This window comes from Chelon labrosus (genome assembly GCF_963514085.1).
Source record: "Chelon labrosus genome assembly, chromosome: 5".
In the NCBI taxonomy this organism is placed as follows: domain Eukaryota; kingdom Metazoa; phylum Chordata; class Actinopteri; order Mugiliformes; family Mugilidae; genus Chelon; species Chelon labrosus.
Window position 1 is genome coordinate 22,966,599 of NC_140341.1, and position 17,568 is coordinate 22,984,166.

General features: G+C 39.7%; 3 protein-coding genes across 3 annotated transcripts; all 3 read left to right on the forward strand.

Annotated features, from left to right (window-relative positions):
* Positions 1-3,277: 3,277 nt before the first annotated feature.
* LOC311488242 (UDP-glucuronosyltransferase-like) lies at positions 3,278-8,566 on the forward strand. The gene is made up of 5 exons (XM_084544828.1): positions 3,278-4,526; positions 5,165-5,296; positions 5,571-5,658; positions 5,760-5,979; positions 6,440-8,566. The coding sequence occupies exons 1-5, from the start codon at positions 3,651-3,653 to the stop codon at positions 6,720-6,722; spliced, it is 1,599 nt and encodes a 532-aa protein (XP_084400954.1). The 5' UTR covers positions 3,278-3,650; the 3' UTR covers positions 6,723-8,566.
* A 2,707-nt stretch (positions 8,567-11,273) lies between these two features.
* Positions 11,274-13,034, forward strand: LOC311488139 (granzyme B-like). Its single transcript, XM_084544652.1, has 3 exons — positions 11,274-11,406; positions 12,233-12,490; positions 12,618-13,034. The coding sequence occupies exons 1-3, from the start codon at positions 11,278-11,280 to the stop codon at positions 12,768-12,770; spliced, it is 540 nt and encodes a 179-aa protein (XP_084400778.1). The 5' UTR covers positions 11,274-11,277; the 3' UTR covers positions 12,771-13,034.
* A 149-nt stretch (positions 13,035-13,183) lies between these two features.
* LOC311488137 (granzyme B-like) lies at positions 13,184-17,361 on the forward strand. Its single transcript, XM_084544650.1, has 5 exons — positions 13,184-14,835; positions 15,021-15,168; positions 15,758-15,896; positions 16,731-16,988; positions 17,145-17,361. The coding sequence occupies exons 1-5, from the start codon at positions 14,784-14,786 to the stop codon at positions 17,295-17,297; spliced, it is 750 nt and encodes a 249-aa protein (XP_084400776.1). The 5' UTR covers positions 13,184-14,783; the 3' UTR covers positions 17,298-17,361.
* The last annotated feature ends 207 nt before the right edge of the window (positions 17,362-17,568 follow it).

Here is a 17,568-nt window from a genome sequence, read left to right on the forward strand (position 1 = left end):
GTTTGCAAATGCCTTTCATGCTCTGTTAGTCGCACGCAGCACGCACTTGACACTATCTGAATTAATCCCCACTGTCTTCTTGAACTTTAAACACACACCAGGCTGCCAATAAAATCTCACATGAACTGGCGCTCAGCCGACAGAACTATAACCCTTGTAAAAGAACTAATATTATGCACAAACTTGATAAGGTTGTAAGAGTGTGCTGTCTAACTGTCTAGCAAGATGAATTGCAACCATGCCGTACTGTATAATCAAGCCAGGGTTCAGAGCAGGTCGGGTCCTGTAGTCCCTCTTTTTAAATCGGGAGCAAAGTGATGAAACACAAGTAGCTAACTTGTACTTTTGAACTTGAAACTAACATCAAGATGAACTGAAATATAAAACTGTTCAAGTGACGGCATCAGACTGTAGAGGAAACCATGTCACAACGCTGACACTGACTGACAGCGGTGCAAATAACGTGGCTCTTAGTGCCTGTTAGTAAAACGAAGAGGAGATGTCTGCAAGTTGGTGGTGAACGACACAGTGAAATAGAGTAATTGAAACAATCTACTAGAAGGTGCTTTGAGGATATTGCACCACCAACGGGTTCATGAGCGAATCACTTCAAACCTTTGCGGCAATAAACATGCTGCAAAAGTATGACATTTTCCAAAATGGCACATTGCTTTAAGTCGTCATGTTCGTTCAAGCTGAATCCTCAGTTCCATTCATATTTACTCTATTCCATTTTTATGGCCATTTGCCTATGAGCTGCATCTTAATATGTTGTTTGCAGCATGAGATTTTTAAAAGAATATTCTCTGGCATTAACTAATGCACGGTCCATTTCACCTCCTCCCTGCATAAAAGAACCTGCATCCTAACTAAATCAGGTAGACAAATGCTCACCCTAAAGCTACCAGTCTTTGCACAAGATAAGTAATTTAAGCAATTTAATAGAAATCCATTCAACATATTATAAAACTCTTTATTCGAGACCACAGACGGGCCAACGGAAAATGAAAATAATTGTCTGACACAATGTGACTGACATTGCCCTGCAGCGTGAATGCTCCATAGGACACCTCACTTGTGCTCTTGCTCATTAACTTGCTAAAAGAAACAGATGGTAGCAACATGGAGGGTCAGACTAGTGATTCATTACTGCACACGTTCATGCAAGTTTCAGAGGAGTGTGGTCAAATCTAAGGAGCTTATTCGAAGCTGAATCACTGGCTTACTGTAGGTCAGTGAGAATCACGCAAGGACTACTTGCAGAAAACTGATAACTGATAAATTAACTGTTGTTAAGCTGTACATACAAGTGGTTTGTAGTGGTCTGTCTTTCTCCTCAGAGGTAAAGTTCTCACATTTAACCTGAAACTAAAGTAGGATGTCTTTATAGGATGAATTTAGAATTTAAATGTGATACAGACATTTTTATTCAAATAATATTTTATGCATTGTGTGCTGTTATATATTGTGGCTTGTTTTTTGTTTTCAGCCTTGATTATTTTTATTGGTTAGTTTCAGGCACTCAGTCATGTGTTGCAACATATTGCCAAATAGCAATCCAGTGAAAAGGTTACTGACAGCCTGATATCAGTGTTTATGGTCAAGGACAGTGGGAGTTATTAAGTTCTGAGAACTTGAAAAGTGTTTCCAAAGGTCCAGCTAATGCCATCTGTAAAGTAAGGACTGGGCCATAGTGTTTGCAGTTTATATTTCGTGTGGTTCCCAGGTTTATGCTTTGTAGAGAAACATTATTGTATACATAGCAAGGTGTGTGTACTGTACGTTTCTTTCTTGTGCAGCTTTTACTTAAATATGTCAGGTTAAGTGTGGGTGCGTCTCTAACGGGGAGTGCGAAGTACTGGAACTCCCTCAGTATCTCAGCGTTGCCAACTCTCTTTTGGCTTGAAACATCTGCTTTCACAACTCACTGGCCATGTACAGTCTTCTTGGATCGCACAACTGTGTTATGCAGAGAGAGGCGGTGTGTGTGTTTTCATGCATCTGGCAGACCAGTGGTTATGTCCTTAATTATAACCTAAAGCTTTTTCTGCACAGTCAGTAGGTGGGCTGTTGTGCAACTTTATACAATGAAATCATTTAGGGACAGACATGCTCAGGATGGGTGCAGCACAATTTAAGTCTTATAAAGTCAAAAAATCATTTCCTCTACAGAATCACTGCATTTTCTTCAGACGTGAGAGAACACTTGGAGTTTCGACTAAATTCAGTAATATTAGAAACGTAGTGGCATTACTGCAAGTATGGAACTTACTGAATCACTTGAGTAAATAAAAACATAGGGCAGCTGAAAGTATGTTTGACAATGTAAACACAAATTATGCAAAACTGCTGATATTGCCATTTCTCCAGTGCAAATACACATCTTTTTAATGAAAATAGGTAGATTCAAGGTCTCGGTTTTGTCTCAAATTTCACCAGTACAGCGGAGGTGAATAGAATTCAGTCTGCAGTACAACATTGAATATTTAAATAAGTCAGCAGCAACTTCTCTTTCCTGATACAGGGCCTTTTGTTTTTCTGCACCCCCTACATCCAATGAACATAGCGTCTACTCTTTTCTTTAGAACTACTTTCCGCTGGACAAAGGGTTGCTATGGGAAACATTCAGAGAAACGCAGAGAAACTCAAGCCAAACCGCTGAGCCTCACTGGACAAGCCCCCTACCCCTCTTCACAAATCCTTTTTTAACCTCTGGTGGTTTTTCTTCTTTTGCATAAGCGCTCATTTCCTGAGATTTGTAAAAACATGTGTGCTTCCTTCGCTGGATTCCAAAGTTTCTTACGCTGCAGAGAACAGAAAAACCAGCACATGCCAAGAAAAGAGCATGGTGTTGTTTGTTTATTTGTATATATTTTCTTGTTTCCTTTTGTCTTTTATTTATTCTGAATGAGCTGTTCGCGTGCTCAAGTGGGTTTCAGAAGCCAGTCATAACCAATGGGAGAATTCCAAGGATTACATCAATGGTTTGATGTTATCAACCCCCTCCGAAGAGAAGGGTGTTGGTTTCCTATTACAAATAGCTTCGCACGCCACCCGTCTGTTTACAATGGTTGTAGATATACGTGTGTGACTAGAGGGAGTAAAAAAAAAACAGGGTAATCGCCCATTAGGCACGCATGTGTCTGTTTTTCAGGGGGGAGGAGGGACAGAACAGCCAAAGCAAACAGAGAAGACGCTGCTCAAAGTTCAGTTCATGCTTTGCCACCATGACTTGCACATCTTACTGACCGCTAGAATTCACCACGTAAAACAATAAATACAGAATGAAAAAGACTGCAATTAAAAGCAGATGTCATGACAGAAATCAGAATGATTAATGTGCCGAGTGGAAGTGAATACAGAAGACAGAATAGAGGCAGCATGAAAAGAAAATATACTAAGTGACATTAAAGAGTGATTAACGTGAGACAGACTCTGACTGCTGGACTTCCCCCCACAAATTCCACTGGGAATCTCCACTCTGTCTGTCTTCCTGAGGTTATATAATAGCCTGACTGCAAATGCAGCCTGAACTTCCTGCGGAATTTAAACACACTCCCTCACACACGCACACACATAAAGCTGCCTGTTAACAAGAGGCACCGCTATAGCTCTTACAGCAAACCAGCCTTCAGCACCGAGAGGACGCAATGAGCAGCGGGGTGTGGTTTCCTACGCTGGGGATCTTGGCTTGGCTATGCTGCCTCAGTCTGGGGCCGGTCCAGGGGGGGAAGGTGCTTGTTATGCCTGTGGATGGGAGCCACTGGCTCAGCATGAAGATACTGGTGAAGGAGCTCGGCCGCAGGGGCCATGAGGTTGTGGTGCTGGTGCCTGAAAGCAGCCTGTTGATCACCGACACAGTGAGTCAGGCATCAGCCGACTACAGGATTGAGATCTACCAAGTGCCATATACCAAAGATGAACTGGATCAGAACTTCAACCATCTCAGGGATGGAGTGTTCCTCAAACCGCCAAAATTTACAGATATGTTCATCAATGTGGAACGTTTGATAAACTTCACTTCAACCCAGGTGGACAGCTGTGAGACTCTGCTGAACAACAAGCCTGTAATGAGTCGACTGAGGGGAGAGGGGTTCGATCTGTTGCTCACAGACCCCTTTCTTCCCTGCGGCTCTGTTCTGGCTCATATCTTTTCCATTCCAGCTGTTTATTTCCTACGTGGGCTTCCATGTGAGCTGGATTTGAAGGCTAACCAGTGTCCCTCTCCTCCGTCCTATGTTCCTGTCTTTTTCTCTGGTAATACAGACGTCATGACCTACCCGCAGAGAGTCAAAAACATGATCATGAGTATTTTGCAGTCTTACATATGCAAAATTATGTATGCCCGCTTTGATGATCTGGTCAGCAAGTATATAGGAGACATCACGACCTACAGAGAGCTAGTGAGCCATGGAGCCATCTGGCTTCTCAGATATGACTTTACTTTTGAATGGCCGAAACCTATCATGCCAAACATGGTTTTAATTGGAGGGATCAACTGTGCAAAGAAGGCTCCTCTTCCAGCGGTGAGTATGCAAATAAGTGCATGCCATCACATCTGGATTCACTGAAAGCATATCACACATATTTTCTTTGTGCTCTTCATGTGTCTATACGTATATTGTACTACTGCTGTATATACTGTAGTTTATTAAAAACAAATCTAATGATCATTTCCTTAGAGTCAAGATGGCAGTTTCAAACTGACTGTGGAGACAAGTATGTTCAAGAGGAAACGTCAATATTCAGAATGATTTGCCTGTGATATCTGACAATGATATTTATCTCATATGGCTCATTGTGTTGAGGAGAGCCGGTTTTTCTGGTCTTATGAAAGATTCTGTGTTGAAATATGAGCCATGAAAAGCAGATTTCTGGGCTGTGGCCAGCATTTCAGAAGAATAGCAGAGGGGCCTTGTTGTATCAACAGGTATCAAATGCTCTGCAGAAGATTTGTTGACATAAGCTCACGCGAGACTGTTGCTTTTAAGATTATTTAATTAGGAGGCTCTATGCTGCATGTAAAGTTGATCAAAACCACTCTTTTCACTGTGAACATAATGCATTGCAGCATTTCTTCAGAAACAGGCGACACATGCATCATGTATTATTAGCATGCTCGTTTCTTTTTGTCATTTTTGTATTTTCTCCACCCTCCCTGCAGGACTTGGAGGAGTTTGTGGAAGGCTCAGGAGACGACGGCTTTATTGTCTTTACCCTGGGTTCAATGGTGTCCCACATGCCTGAGGAGAAAGCCAAACAGTTCTTTGACGCTTTTCGGCAGATTCCTCAGAGGGTAACGACCACCTGTTTAAATCTCTTTACTTGAATTCAATCCCATCAGCTCACCTATGACTGCTTTTTATACACTTTAGATATGACTGATTGTTACACAAGCGTCCTCCACTCAAGCGCGGCAAACGTTTACACATTAGCCAGAGATTTTCACAGTCTGTGTACATGCTGAAAGCTTAATCAGGTCAAACAGGAGGACTTTGTCATCTGCCTTGTCTTCTCGTGAGCTGTGCATGCCATTTGTTAAAAATGAGGTGGTATCATTTATGTTTCAGGTTGTGTGGAGATACACTGGCGTGGTCCCTAAAGATGTACCTAAGAATGTCAGAATTCTCAAGTGGCTACCCCAGAACGACCTCCTGGGTGTGTTTAGTTTCATCAAAAGAAAATGTAGAGCATTTAAAGTGTGTGCTTGTTGGTTTAGATGTGTAACTGTGGCCATTTTTGTGCTCCCCTCCCCCCAGCCCATCCCAAGGCTAAAGTCTTTCTTACTCATGGAGGTACCCACGGGATCTATGAAGGCATCTGTAACGGCGTGCCTATGTTGATGATTCCACTTTTTGGGGACCAGGGAGACAATGTGCATCGCATGGTGGTCCGCGGTGTTGCAGAGAAACTCAGCATATATGAAATGACCACTGAAAGTCTGCTGACTGCGCTTAATAAAATCATCCATGACAAAGGGTAAGACAAGTGGATGTTCATGGTAATGCTTGGATTCGTAACTAAAGGATGCAAATCCATAAGAGCTTAATTAAAAAAAAATAAAATAAATAATCCCTTGAGCCTATATTTGAATTTGATGCATTCTCACTATTCAGGTGTTTTCACATTCTGTATCTTATCTGTCCTGTGTGGACGTGCAACAAGCTTCTATTGTTCATGCTGCGTTTTAAAGGCGCCCCGTGGTTACGTTTCTCACAGGTTGCACTTCCTCCCTCATAAAACATTTGAAACATCAGTCTTTGTGAAGTGTTTTTCACCTGCAGTGCTGATGTCTTCATTTGCTTGTTAGCAGGGATCACTTTCACCGTCTTTCTATTTTTGTTGGGCCAAAGTCAAAACACAAGTGTGCATGATCCTTAGAAGCCAGTTCATCAAACCGTTGTCAATGCATGATTAATAAATTATTCCTTTTCCCCAGGTACAAGGAGAGGGCAGTGGAGCTGTCCCAGATCCACCTCGACCGCCCTGTTGAGCCTTTGGACCTGGCTGTTTTCTGGACCGAGTTCGTCATGAGACACAAAGGAGCCTCACACCTCAGGGTAGCTGCACATGACTTGAACTGGATTCAGTACCATAGCTTGGATGTCATTGGCTTTTTAGTCCTCATCGTCGTCACCGTTATGTGGTTGACACTGAAATGCTGCCTGTTTTGCACGCGCAAGTGTTGTCGAAGAGGGACTGCAAAGAGAAAATCTGAGTAGTGTTTCTTTGCAACATTTGCTAGGTTTTATTAATTTACTGTAATTAAGTAACTGGTGGAAACACTGCTGTGAAAGTTGAACATGGTGCACTGTGTAATAATTGTGTGTATCTTTGTGTGTAAAATCTCAAAGTGCCATTAAGACATTTGCCTTAACACATGTATAAAATGATGACTGATCCATCCAGCCCTCCCTTTCAAAAGAAAATTCCAAACAAATAAAATACCTTTTTTTTTTTTTTTTTTTTAATCTGTCGGTCATGGAATTATTTGTAATATTCTGAGCGCCTTTGTTTTCTAAATTCAAGTTATTTTATACTGACAACTTGGTTTATATTCCTATAACGTATAGTTTAACTTTGTGTACAGTCCCGCAGCTGGTCTACGTACAGCTTATGTTGTGGGTGGAAATGCAGATTAAAGCATTTATACCGGTGTGCTGGTGTGTCAGCGCTGTTCTGCAATAATGGCTCTAGAACACTAGTCGGCGACAATGGCAAGTGGAAATGAGCAACTCATGTTGGAGTTGAAGTTAATAAATGTGGATCAACAACAGAAAAATAGAGAAGACATCTGAGTAGATAGTGTGTAGGAGGCAGGACAAAGGAGAATTTTTTTTTTTTTACTTGGTACTCGTTGGCCCAAGCTACAACACTCAAGAGATTTTCATTACCTCATTCTTGTTCTGAGCTGACCAACAAGCTCTTATATATCATTAACACCACGTCTAGTTTTCAAATATGTATCAAAGGGTTTGTTTTTTACAAGTACAGGTGGCAGTTGTAATGCAGCTGTTTTATTTGAAACCTCTTGGCTGCTGGTAGTTTGCTGTCCATCAACATGTTGGATGCAGCCTCAGACAGACAATTATCATGCCCTTGAAGAATGTTGAAGTGAGTCCTCACTTTTATTATTACTCTCTGTCGCCACCTTCTGGACAACATCGAAAAAGCTCAAAAATGTGTTTATGGTTCAAAACTAAATCTTCTGCACAGTCTGTGTTTTATCAGTATTACAAAAGCACTCTTCTTTGCAAAGACACTCTATAGTCAGAGAATAATGAAGACGAAATGACATCTTGGAACTCACCTGTTTCGTGTTCACTGCAGTAAAATAATCAGGACACATTTGCACAGTCATTAAATGAAATATTTCCTTGGAAATCTGATAATCATCATATTTGAGAATTCTGTTGTGTGGTATGTTGTATTTTGTACTCACGTCGTTATATCTAGTTTTCATTATTATCATTTCAGGTGTCTGGATCACACAATATCTCTTCTTTACTGTGACATTTGACAAAGTGTTTTCTGCCACACCTATGCCCTCCTATTAACCACAGACGTCACTTTCTTAGTATACCGTTAGTTTTCACAGTCTGTGGTATGCACATGCTATAGTGGCCGCAGCTTTTGGTTAGCCTCTCTGCCTGCACAGAGGTTAGATTCATGCCAGTAGAAACCTTTTTAATTCTAGCAGTATTGTGCAAGTCTTCCTGTTCTTCAGGAAGCAGCTCAGAGGTGTACACAGATATTTTGCATTGCACAAACTACACAGGGGCCCACTGAGAAAATATAGCTACAGCTCATTGATTTCCACATTAGGTGTTAGTCATCTGTTTCAACTCCACTTTTTGAGGCAACTGACTACGATACTGCATAAGTAATCCTGGTTCAGTACATTAGACTGTAAACTTTAGTTTGATTAGCTGCACCAGTGTAAAGGAAAAGTTGCAGTGTCATATGAATGAAGTCATGCCTTATTACCTGCTTCCCATGCAAACATGAGAGGATGGTAAAATGAGGGTTAACTGTTGAGGGCTACTGCAAATCCACCTTGATGTCTCTGTAAAGTCCCTTGGATGACCCTTGTAGAAATGGGATTTCTGAAACAACTTGATCTACATCCAAGGAGCCTAGAGGAAGGAAAGGAGAATAAAATGCATTGTTATTACAAAAATATTGTTTCAGCTGAGTGTTATACTTCATAACTCATCCTGGTACAATACATTCTACTGGAAACAGTTCTAAGTAGTAATACGGTAATAATACCTGTCCAGCTAAAAGGTTGGACTAGTCATACTAAAACATAATTTCCTCTGTTACAATATTTGTGATGTGCTGGAACTTCCCTGCAGTAAAGGTCACCTCTATCTGTAAGGTACTATGTACAAGGGGAGATTGGTAGATTATTGGCCTAAGGTAGAAGGAGTCAATTTTAGAAAACCCACAGGATTTTTTTTTGAACACTGCCCCCCACACTTAAACCCATCACCTTCAGACAACGGGGATCTTTGTGATGAGTGGTACGGCCACTCAAGGACAGAGGTCGTGGTCTAAGCTTTCCTGTGTCTGAATTCAGCAGCCCACCTCGATGTAGATGTCTGCACTAAGGACAAAGTTGAGACAGCTCTGAGACGCAATTTCCAGGTACCCAAAACAGAAACAGAACAAAGGTTATTTACTTCAAACTTTGCATGAAGGACACACGCCTTTTTTCTCTTCTTTTGTGCCATCATGGAACCAGTACACCACAGACCACAGTGGGTTAATAATTGAAGCTGGTGGTATAGATATACTCATGAACATTGAGAAAAAGTCAGACTTTTCATGGAATCCTTAACGATGATCCAGTAAACAAACATTTCATCTCACCCAGACTGAAAGGCTCTATAGCTTCACCTAGTGGACTGTAGAAACTACAGCATAAAGTGTATGTGGCTTGTCAGCTGCCTTATGAAAGTATTTTTGCTCCCTTGTTTTTCCATGTTTAATGGCTCTTGACCAGCGATAATTTATCATTATCATAGTTTTAATTGTAAAATGTTTTCTAATTTCCTATTCATATTACACCATTGTCCATCACAGTTCTGCAAGGAAGACAGCCAAACAAGCCCTTTGCTCACTGGGTCCAATAAACAGGCTTTAACAGTACTTAAAAACTCTACATAAGCTCTAGAGTTAGCGTGAGTCTCTGAAAAAGGACCAGATGAGTTTTAGCCAGAATAAAAAGGCATGTGGAATCGCCATGTTCATCATTTGTTGAAAACATTTTATTGTATTGTGGTTCATATGACCTTAGTACACAGTTGTCATTTAACTTTTACCTTAACCATCTTCCTTTAGAGTAAATGAAGTGAATAGACAACAAAGAATCTGTCAAGCATGAAAGTAATAATTGGCATTATCTAACTATAGTTAGTAGTCTTAAATCTCTTATCACAAAGCTGATCAAGACTCGTTATTTCTTAACATAAAACCACAATCCTATATACAAGTGCAACACCAATGAAATTATTGATAATTTAACCATCTGACCAGGACACGCTACAACACAAATGCCAGGTTTGTTTAATCTTTCCTGGCATCAACTTATCATGTGAAGGTGGTGCTTCTTACATGCAGCAGTAACCAAAGTATCATTTCAACACCTGCCCACAACGTTTCCACAGTGGGAGTTGGAGGGCTGACTACAAAAGGTAGAGGGGGGGCTCTGCAAGACACACCGTTCAGCCTTTGCTTCTGTGCCACCATGATCCACGCGTGCTGCATCCTATACGTCCTTCTGATGGTCACTCTCACTGGTAAGATCAGATAAAATTCTTTTCAAAGTTATAGAAGTGACCCTGAACCACAACGACCAAAGAAGATTTCTAAGCTTTAACATTTATTCATCATCGTGTTGGAATGAAGTATCTCATTTTTCTTTTTGAATAATCAATAGTGGAAGATGGGCAATAATTTGAGGATTGTTTTTACCTTCTCATTTAAGGGGCTTCTGAGAGTGGCATAGTAGGTGGTAAAGAAGCAAAGCCTCATTCTAGACCCTACATGGCATCACTCCAGTTCCAAGGAAAACATTCATGTGGTGGGATCCTTATTCGGGAGGACTTCGTTCTCACTGCAGCACACTGCCATTAGTGAGTCCTTGTTGGTTTTTTCACACTGAAAAATAATCAGAGTAACCATGAAATGAAATGTGGTTTTCATGTTAGTTCTGCTAATTATTCATTGTTTTTTCACTAAGGAAATTAATTAACATGAAAAAGGTTTCAAAAAGTTGATATATGATATTAACTACACGAATGGCTGAAAATAATTTACTATAGTGGGTATAACACTTTGTATACACTCACTAGTTAGTTTCATTAATGAAACTAGTGTAAACACATACGTGTGCAACAATATAAAGTTAATCTTAGCTTCATGAAGGTTATAGTATTCAGCATTTATTTAAAATAACTGAGATAAGTGTTTTCACTTTGAGGCTGTGGTTTGTGGTACTATTGAATTAAACTGTGTTGTTCAGAACAGCGCCTACATGCTTCCTCATAAGCTTAACATTATAACAGTCATAGAGGGGGATTTAGTGCAGGACTGTTATATTGGAATGCATTCATTTTCACTGATGTACCTGATGTTTTGGCAAGTTACTGTATAATAGCCTTTATGTTAAACACAGTGTGGTTACATTAGGTGTTATCATCCATATTAAAAATATTATTTATATAAATAATATTATTATTATGCGTTTCCTTTTTTTTCAGCCCTCAAACCATGACAGTGGTACTAGGAGCACATGATATAAGCAAGAAAGAGAAAAGTCAGCAACATATCCCAGTGGCCAAGTATCACCCACATCCAAAATACAACGGAAATCACGACTACGATATCATGTTGCTGGAGGTAAATAAAAAACATGTGCCAGTGTAGTTAATGCAATCACTTACGTTTTCTGCATGTCTTAGAGTTAAAGCTGCACTCTGCAGTTTCACATATTTGCACTGGAGTGGGGCTGGTATGAGGGTGTAAACTGTTTTACCTAAAGACTCAGTGTTCAAAGGGTCAACCATTAACCAGTGTCAGGCTGTAGATGAGCGTCTGTGGCCATAGTTGTTGCTGTTGTTGCCACTATTAAGATGACTGTTAGCAACTTTTCAGCCAATTCAGCATCTTGAACCCCAGGCAGAGTGCATCTGTGAGAGACATCACTCTGATTGACTGCGATCTGATTAGAAAATGACAAAGTTAAGAGGGCACATATTGCAAACTATTCTCATTTTACTTCTTCATCTCATCTCATTTGTTGAAAACAACATTATCATCTACAATCAATAAAATGTAGAGCAACTGATCGGTAAGAGTCTGTACGATGGTGGGGAGCTTTTCCTAACTTTCCCAGCTAATTGTAGCTCTTCTGCTTCCCCCTTTTAAATGTTGAAAACTGCCTCCTGGTGGAATGGAGAATTATTTCCTTTCACAAGTGTGCAGGATGTGTGTGCCAGCTGGCCATCGCCTGTCGTCTTTGCTGTGTGTTGAAGAGCGACTTTTTGTAAAGACACAGGCAGCGTCCCAGTCAACCATTGTAGCCAGTAGTTCTTTGGTGTCAGTTTGGTGTCTCAGTACATTAAAGATGAAATAAACACACATAAGCTTATTCAAGAAATACACAAAAATATAACAAATTAAGCAACTGCTATGATTTCCAGTGACACTCTGTTCTCTTCTACAGTTAAAACACAATGCAACACTGAATAAGTACGTGAAAACCATTGGACTACCTACGGAAAACAAGAAAATCCCAGCAAACATCAACTGTGATGTTGCTGGATGGGGTCAAACTGGACCCAAAGATTCTGCCTCATCTGTTCTGAAGGAAGCCAGGGAGACGATCCAGTTCAACTTTGAATGCAAAAGCATCTGGCAACAACATTTCAGTACTGATCATATGATATGCACCACGTTTGGAAAAAAGGGAGGCGTTTGTCAGGTAATCACACAATGTTTGAGCCAACCAACAAATAGTGAACTGGCCATTTGATACAACAATAACGCTGCTAATAGAAAACCTGTTATTGCATTCATGAGTAACTAGTATGATCTATCGTTTTTCCCAGGGTGATTCTGGTGGACCAATCATCTGCAACAACAAGCCTCAAGGTATAACAGCTTTTACTGTTGAGAACCAATGTGACAATCCAAAGTTTCCTCATGTCTTCACAAAAATCAGTTTCTTTGCACCGTGGATTAAGGAAGTGATGAAGAAATAGAGGCCAAGAATTGTGCCCTTCCTTCATCAGCTTATTTAATCAGATGAATCAGGAAAGCATGCTGTTGATGTTTTGCTTATGAAAAAAAAAAAAAATTATTAAAAAACATGTGAAATATAAAGTTTTATAAAGCATGCCTCTTTATTTCTGTGCTCAGCCCCCCCTGAAATCTCTGAAAAACGTTGGACCAATTCTCTACATAATCATGAAGAGTTGAAGCTGAGACAGAGAGTGAGTGTGATGACTGACTCGTAGCATAAAATCCCACAGTTGTTATGATCAAACCACAGACCACTGCCTTCACACTCAGGCCTTGTCAGTAATAGTCCAAACAAATCTGGGAAACCAGTCTTCTGAAGAGAAAGTACAAACCCCAGTCACAATGAAGTACACAAGTACACTACAAAGACAAGATATTTAATGTACAAACTGATAAACTTCATTGTTTTTTGCAAATATTCACTCCATTTGAATTCAATGCCTGCAACACATTCCAAAGAAGCTGGTACAGGGGCAACACCTGCTTGGAACAGTCCACACTTGAACGGGTTAATTGGAAACATGTGAGTGTCATGATTGGGCATAAAATGAGCCTCGCCAAAAGGCTCACTCTTTCTACAAGCAAGGAAGGGTTGAGTTTCAGTGCTCGAACAACTGTATGAGGAAATAGTCCAACAGTTTAAGAACTATGTTTCTCAGTGCACAATTAATTGCAAGGAATTTGGGGATTTCATTATTTACTTCTGAGAAATAAATAAAGACAAATGACTCATTTTGTATTCTGACAAAGGAGCGACACAGAACAAACACACCTAGTGTGCTCATCTCTACCTTCTTGTCTGTACTTAAAAACTCTACATGAGAGACGATGCTGACTTGCAATTTCCAATTACCCAAAACAGAAATAGAACAAAGGTTGTTTACTTAAAACTTTGCATGAAGGACACATGCCTTTTTTCTTTTCTTTCGTGCCATCATGGAACCAGTACACCACAGACCACAATGGGTTAATAACTGAAGCAGGTGGTATAGATATACTCATGAACATTGAGAAAAAAGTCAGACTTTTCATGGAATCCTTAACAGTAAACAAACATTTCATCTCACCCAGACTGAAAGACTCTATAGCTTCACCTAGTGGACTGTAGAAACTACAGCATAAAGTGCATGTGGCTTATCAGCTGCCTTACAAAGTTAGATTTTCTCCCTTGTTTTTCCATGTTTAGTAGCTCTTGACCAGCGATAATTTATCATTATCATAGTTTTAAAATGTTTTCTAATTTCCTGCTCATATATTACACTATGGTCCATCACAGTTCTGCAAGGAAGACAGCCAAACAAGCCCTTTGCTCACTGCGTCCAATAAACAGACTTTAACAATACTTTAACAAAACTCTGCATAAGCTCTAGAGTTAGCGTGAGTCTCTGAAAAAGGACCAGATGAGTTTTATCCAGAAAAAAAGGCATGTGGTATTGACATTTGTGTGTGGTTGAGAGTTGAAAACATTTGATCGCATTGTGGTTCATATGACCTTAGTACACAGTTTCCATTTAACTTTTACCTTAACCATCTTCCTTTAGAGTAAATGAAGTGAATAGACAACAAAGAATCTGTCAAGCATGAAAGTAATAATTTGGATTATCTAACTATAGTTAGTAGTCTTAAATCTCTGATCACAAGCTGATCAAGACTTGTTATTTCTTAACATAAAACCACAATCCTATATACAAGTGCAACACCAATGAAATTATTGATAATTTAACCATATGACCAGGACACACTACAACACAAATGCCAGGTTTGTTTAATCTTTCCTGGCATCAACTTATCATGTGAAGGTAGTGCTTCTTACATGCAGCAGTGACCAAAGTGTCGTTTCAACTCCTGCTTGTGCAGTGGGTGTCATTCACACCTGCCCACAACGTTTCCGCAGTGGGAGCTGGAGGGCTGACTACAAAAGGTACCGGGGGGCTCTGCAAGACACACCGTTCAGCCTTTGCTTCTGTGCCACCATGATCCACGCGTGCTGCATCCTATACGTCCTTCTGATGGTCACTCTCACTGGTAAGATCAGATAAAATTCCTTTCAGAGTTATAGAAGTGACTCTGAACCACAACGACCAAAGAAGATTTACATGAACATTTATTCATCATCATGTTGGAATAAAGTATCTCATTTTTCTTTTTGAATAGTCAATAGTGGAAGATGGGCAATAATTTGAGGATTGTTTTTTACCTTCTCATTTAAGGGGCTTCTGAGAGTGGCATAGTAGGTGGTAAAGTTACAAAGCCTCATTCTAGACCCTACATGGCATCACTCCAGTTCCAAGGAAAACATTCATGTGGTGGGATCCTTATTCGGGAGGACTTCGTTCTCACTGCAGCACACTGCCAAAAGTGAGTTGTTGTTTTTTTCACATTGAAAAAGAATCAAAGAGTAACCATGAAATGAAAAGTGGTTTTTCATGTCTAGTAAGTTAGCTGTGCTAATTATTCACCGTTGAATTGTGTTTTTTCACTGAGGAAATTAATTAATATGAAAAAGGTTTTAAAAAGTTGATATATGATATTAAATACACGAATGGCTGAAAATAATTTCTATAGTGGGTATAACACTTTGTATATGATCTCTAGTCAATTCATTAAGGAAACTAGTGTAAACACATACATGTGCAACAATCTGAAGTTAAATCTTAGCTTCATGAAGGTTATAGTATTCAGCATTTATTTAAAATAACTGAGATAACTGTTGATGCAATTGTGTTTGTGGTACTACTGAATTGAACTGTGTTGTTCCGAACATCAACTACATGTTTCCTAATAAGCTTGCATGCATTCATTTTCACTGATGTACCTAATGTTTTGGAAAGTTACTGTATAATACCCTTTATGTTAAACACAGTGTGGTTACATTAGGTGTTACCATCCATATTGAAAATATTATTTATATAAATAATATTATTATTATGTGTTCCGTTTTTTTCAGCCCTCAAACCATGACAGTGGTACTAGGAGCACATGACATAAGCAAGAACGAGAAAACTCAGCAACATATCCCAGTGGCCGAGTATCACCCACATCCAAAATACAACGGAAAATACGACTACGATATCATGTTGCTGGAGGTAAATAATAATAAAAAAAAACATGTGCCAATGTAGTTAATGCAATCACTTAAGTTTTCCACATGTCTTAGAGTGAAAGCTGCACTCTGCAGTTTCACATATTTGCACTGGAGTGGGGCGTAAGGGTGTAAACTGTTTTACCTAAAGACTCAGTGTTCAAAGGGTCAGCCGTTAACCAGTGTCAGGCTGTAGATGAGCGTCTGTGGCCATAGTTGTTGCTGTTGTTGCCACTATTTAGATGACTGTTTGCAACTTTTCAGCCAATTCAGCATCTTGAACCCCAGGCGGAGTGCATCTGTGAGAGACATCACTCTGATTGGCTGTGATCTGATTAGAAAATGACAAAGTTAAGAGGGCACATATTGCAAACTATTCTCATTTTACTTCTTCATCTCATTTGAACATTTGTTGAAAACAACATTATCATCTAGAATCAATAAAATGTAGAGCAACGGATCGGTATGAGCCTGTACGATGGTGGGGAGCTTTTCCTAACTTCCTAGACTCCCAGCTAATTGTAGCTCTTCTGCTTTTTAATGTTGAAAACTCCCTCCTGGTGGAATGGAGAAGTATTTCCTTTCACAAGTGTGCAGGATGTGTGTGCCAGCTGGCCATCGTCTGTAGTCTTTGCTGTGTGTTGAAGAGCGACTTTTTGTAAAGACACAGGCAGCGTCCCAGTCAACCATTGTAGCCGGTAGTTCTTTGGTGTCAGTTTGGTGTCACACTACCTTAAAGATGAAATAAACACAGATAAGCTTATTCAAGAAATATACAAACAAATAACAAATGAAGCAACTGCTATGATTTCCAGTGACACTCTGTTCTCTTCTACAGTTAAAACACAATGCAACACTGAATAAGTACGTGAAAACCATTGGACTACCTTCGAAAAATGGGGAAATCCCAGCTAACATCAACTGTGTTGTTGCTGGCTGGGGTCAAACTGGACCTACAGAGCCTACCTCATCTGTTCTGAGGGAAGCCAGGGAGAAGATCCATTCCAACTCTGAATGCAGAAGCATCTGGCAACAATATTTCAATATTTATCATATGATATGCACCACGTTTGGAAAAAAGGGAGGCGTTTGTCAGGTAATCACACAATGTTTGAGCCAACCAACAAACAGCGAACTTGCCATTTGATACAACAATAACGCTGCTAATAGAAAACCTGTTATTGCATTCATAACTAACTCGTATGATCTTTTCAGACTATTTAATCAAGTCTTTCAATATCCTTTTTCCCAGGGTGATTCTGGTGGACCAATCATCTGCAACAACAAGCCTCAAGGTATAACAGCTTTTACTGCTGATAACCAATGTGAAAATCCAGAGTTTCCTCATGTCTTCACAAAAATCAATTTCTTTGCACCGTGGATTAAGAAAGTGATGAAGAAATAGAGGCAAAGAATTGTGCCCTTCCTTCATCAGCTTATTTAATCAGATGAATCAGGAAAGCATACTGTTGATGTTTTGCTTATGAAAAAAAAAAATAAACGAATTATATTAAAACATGTGGAATATAAAGTTTTCTAAAGCATGCCTCTTTATTTCTGTGCTCAACCCCCTTTTGAGAATTTAAAAATTTTGAAAAAACTTTGACCAATTCTCTACATAAACATTAAGAGTTGAAGCTGAGACAGAGAGTGAGTGTGATGACTGACTCGTAGCA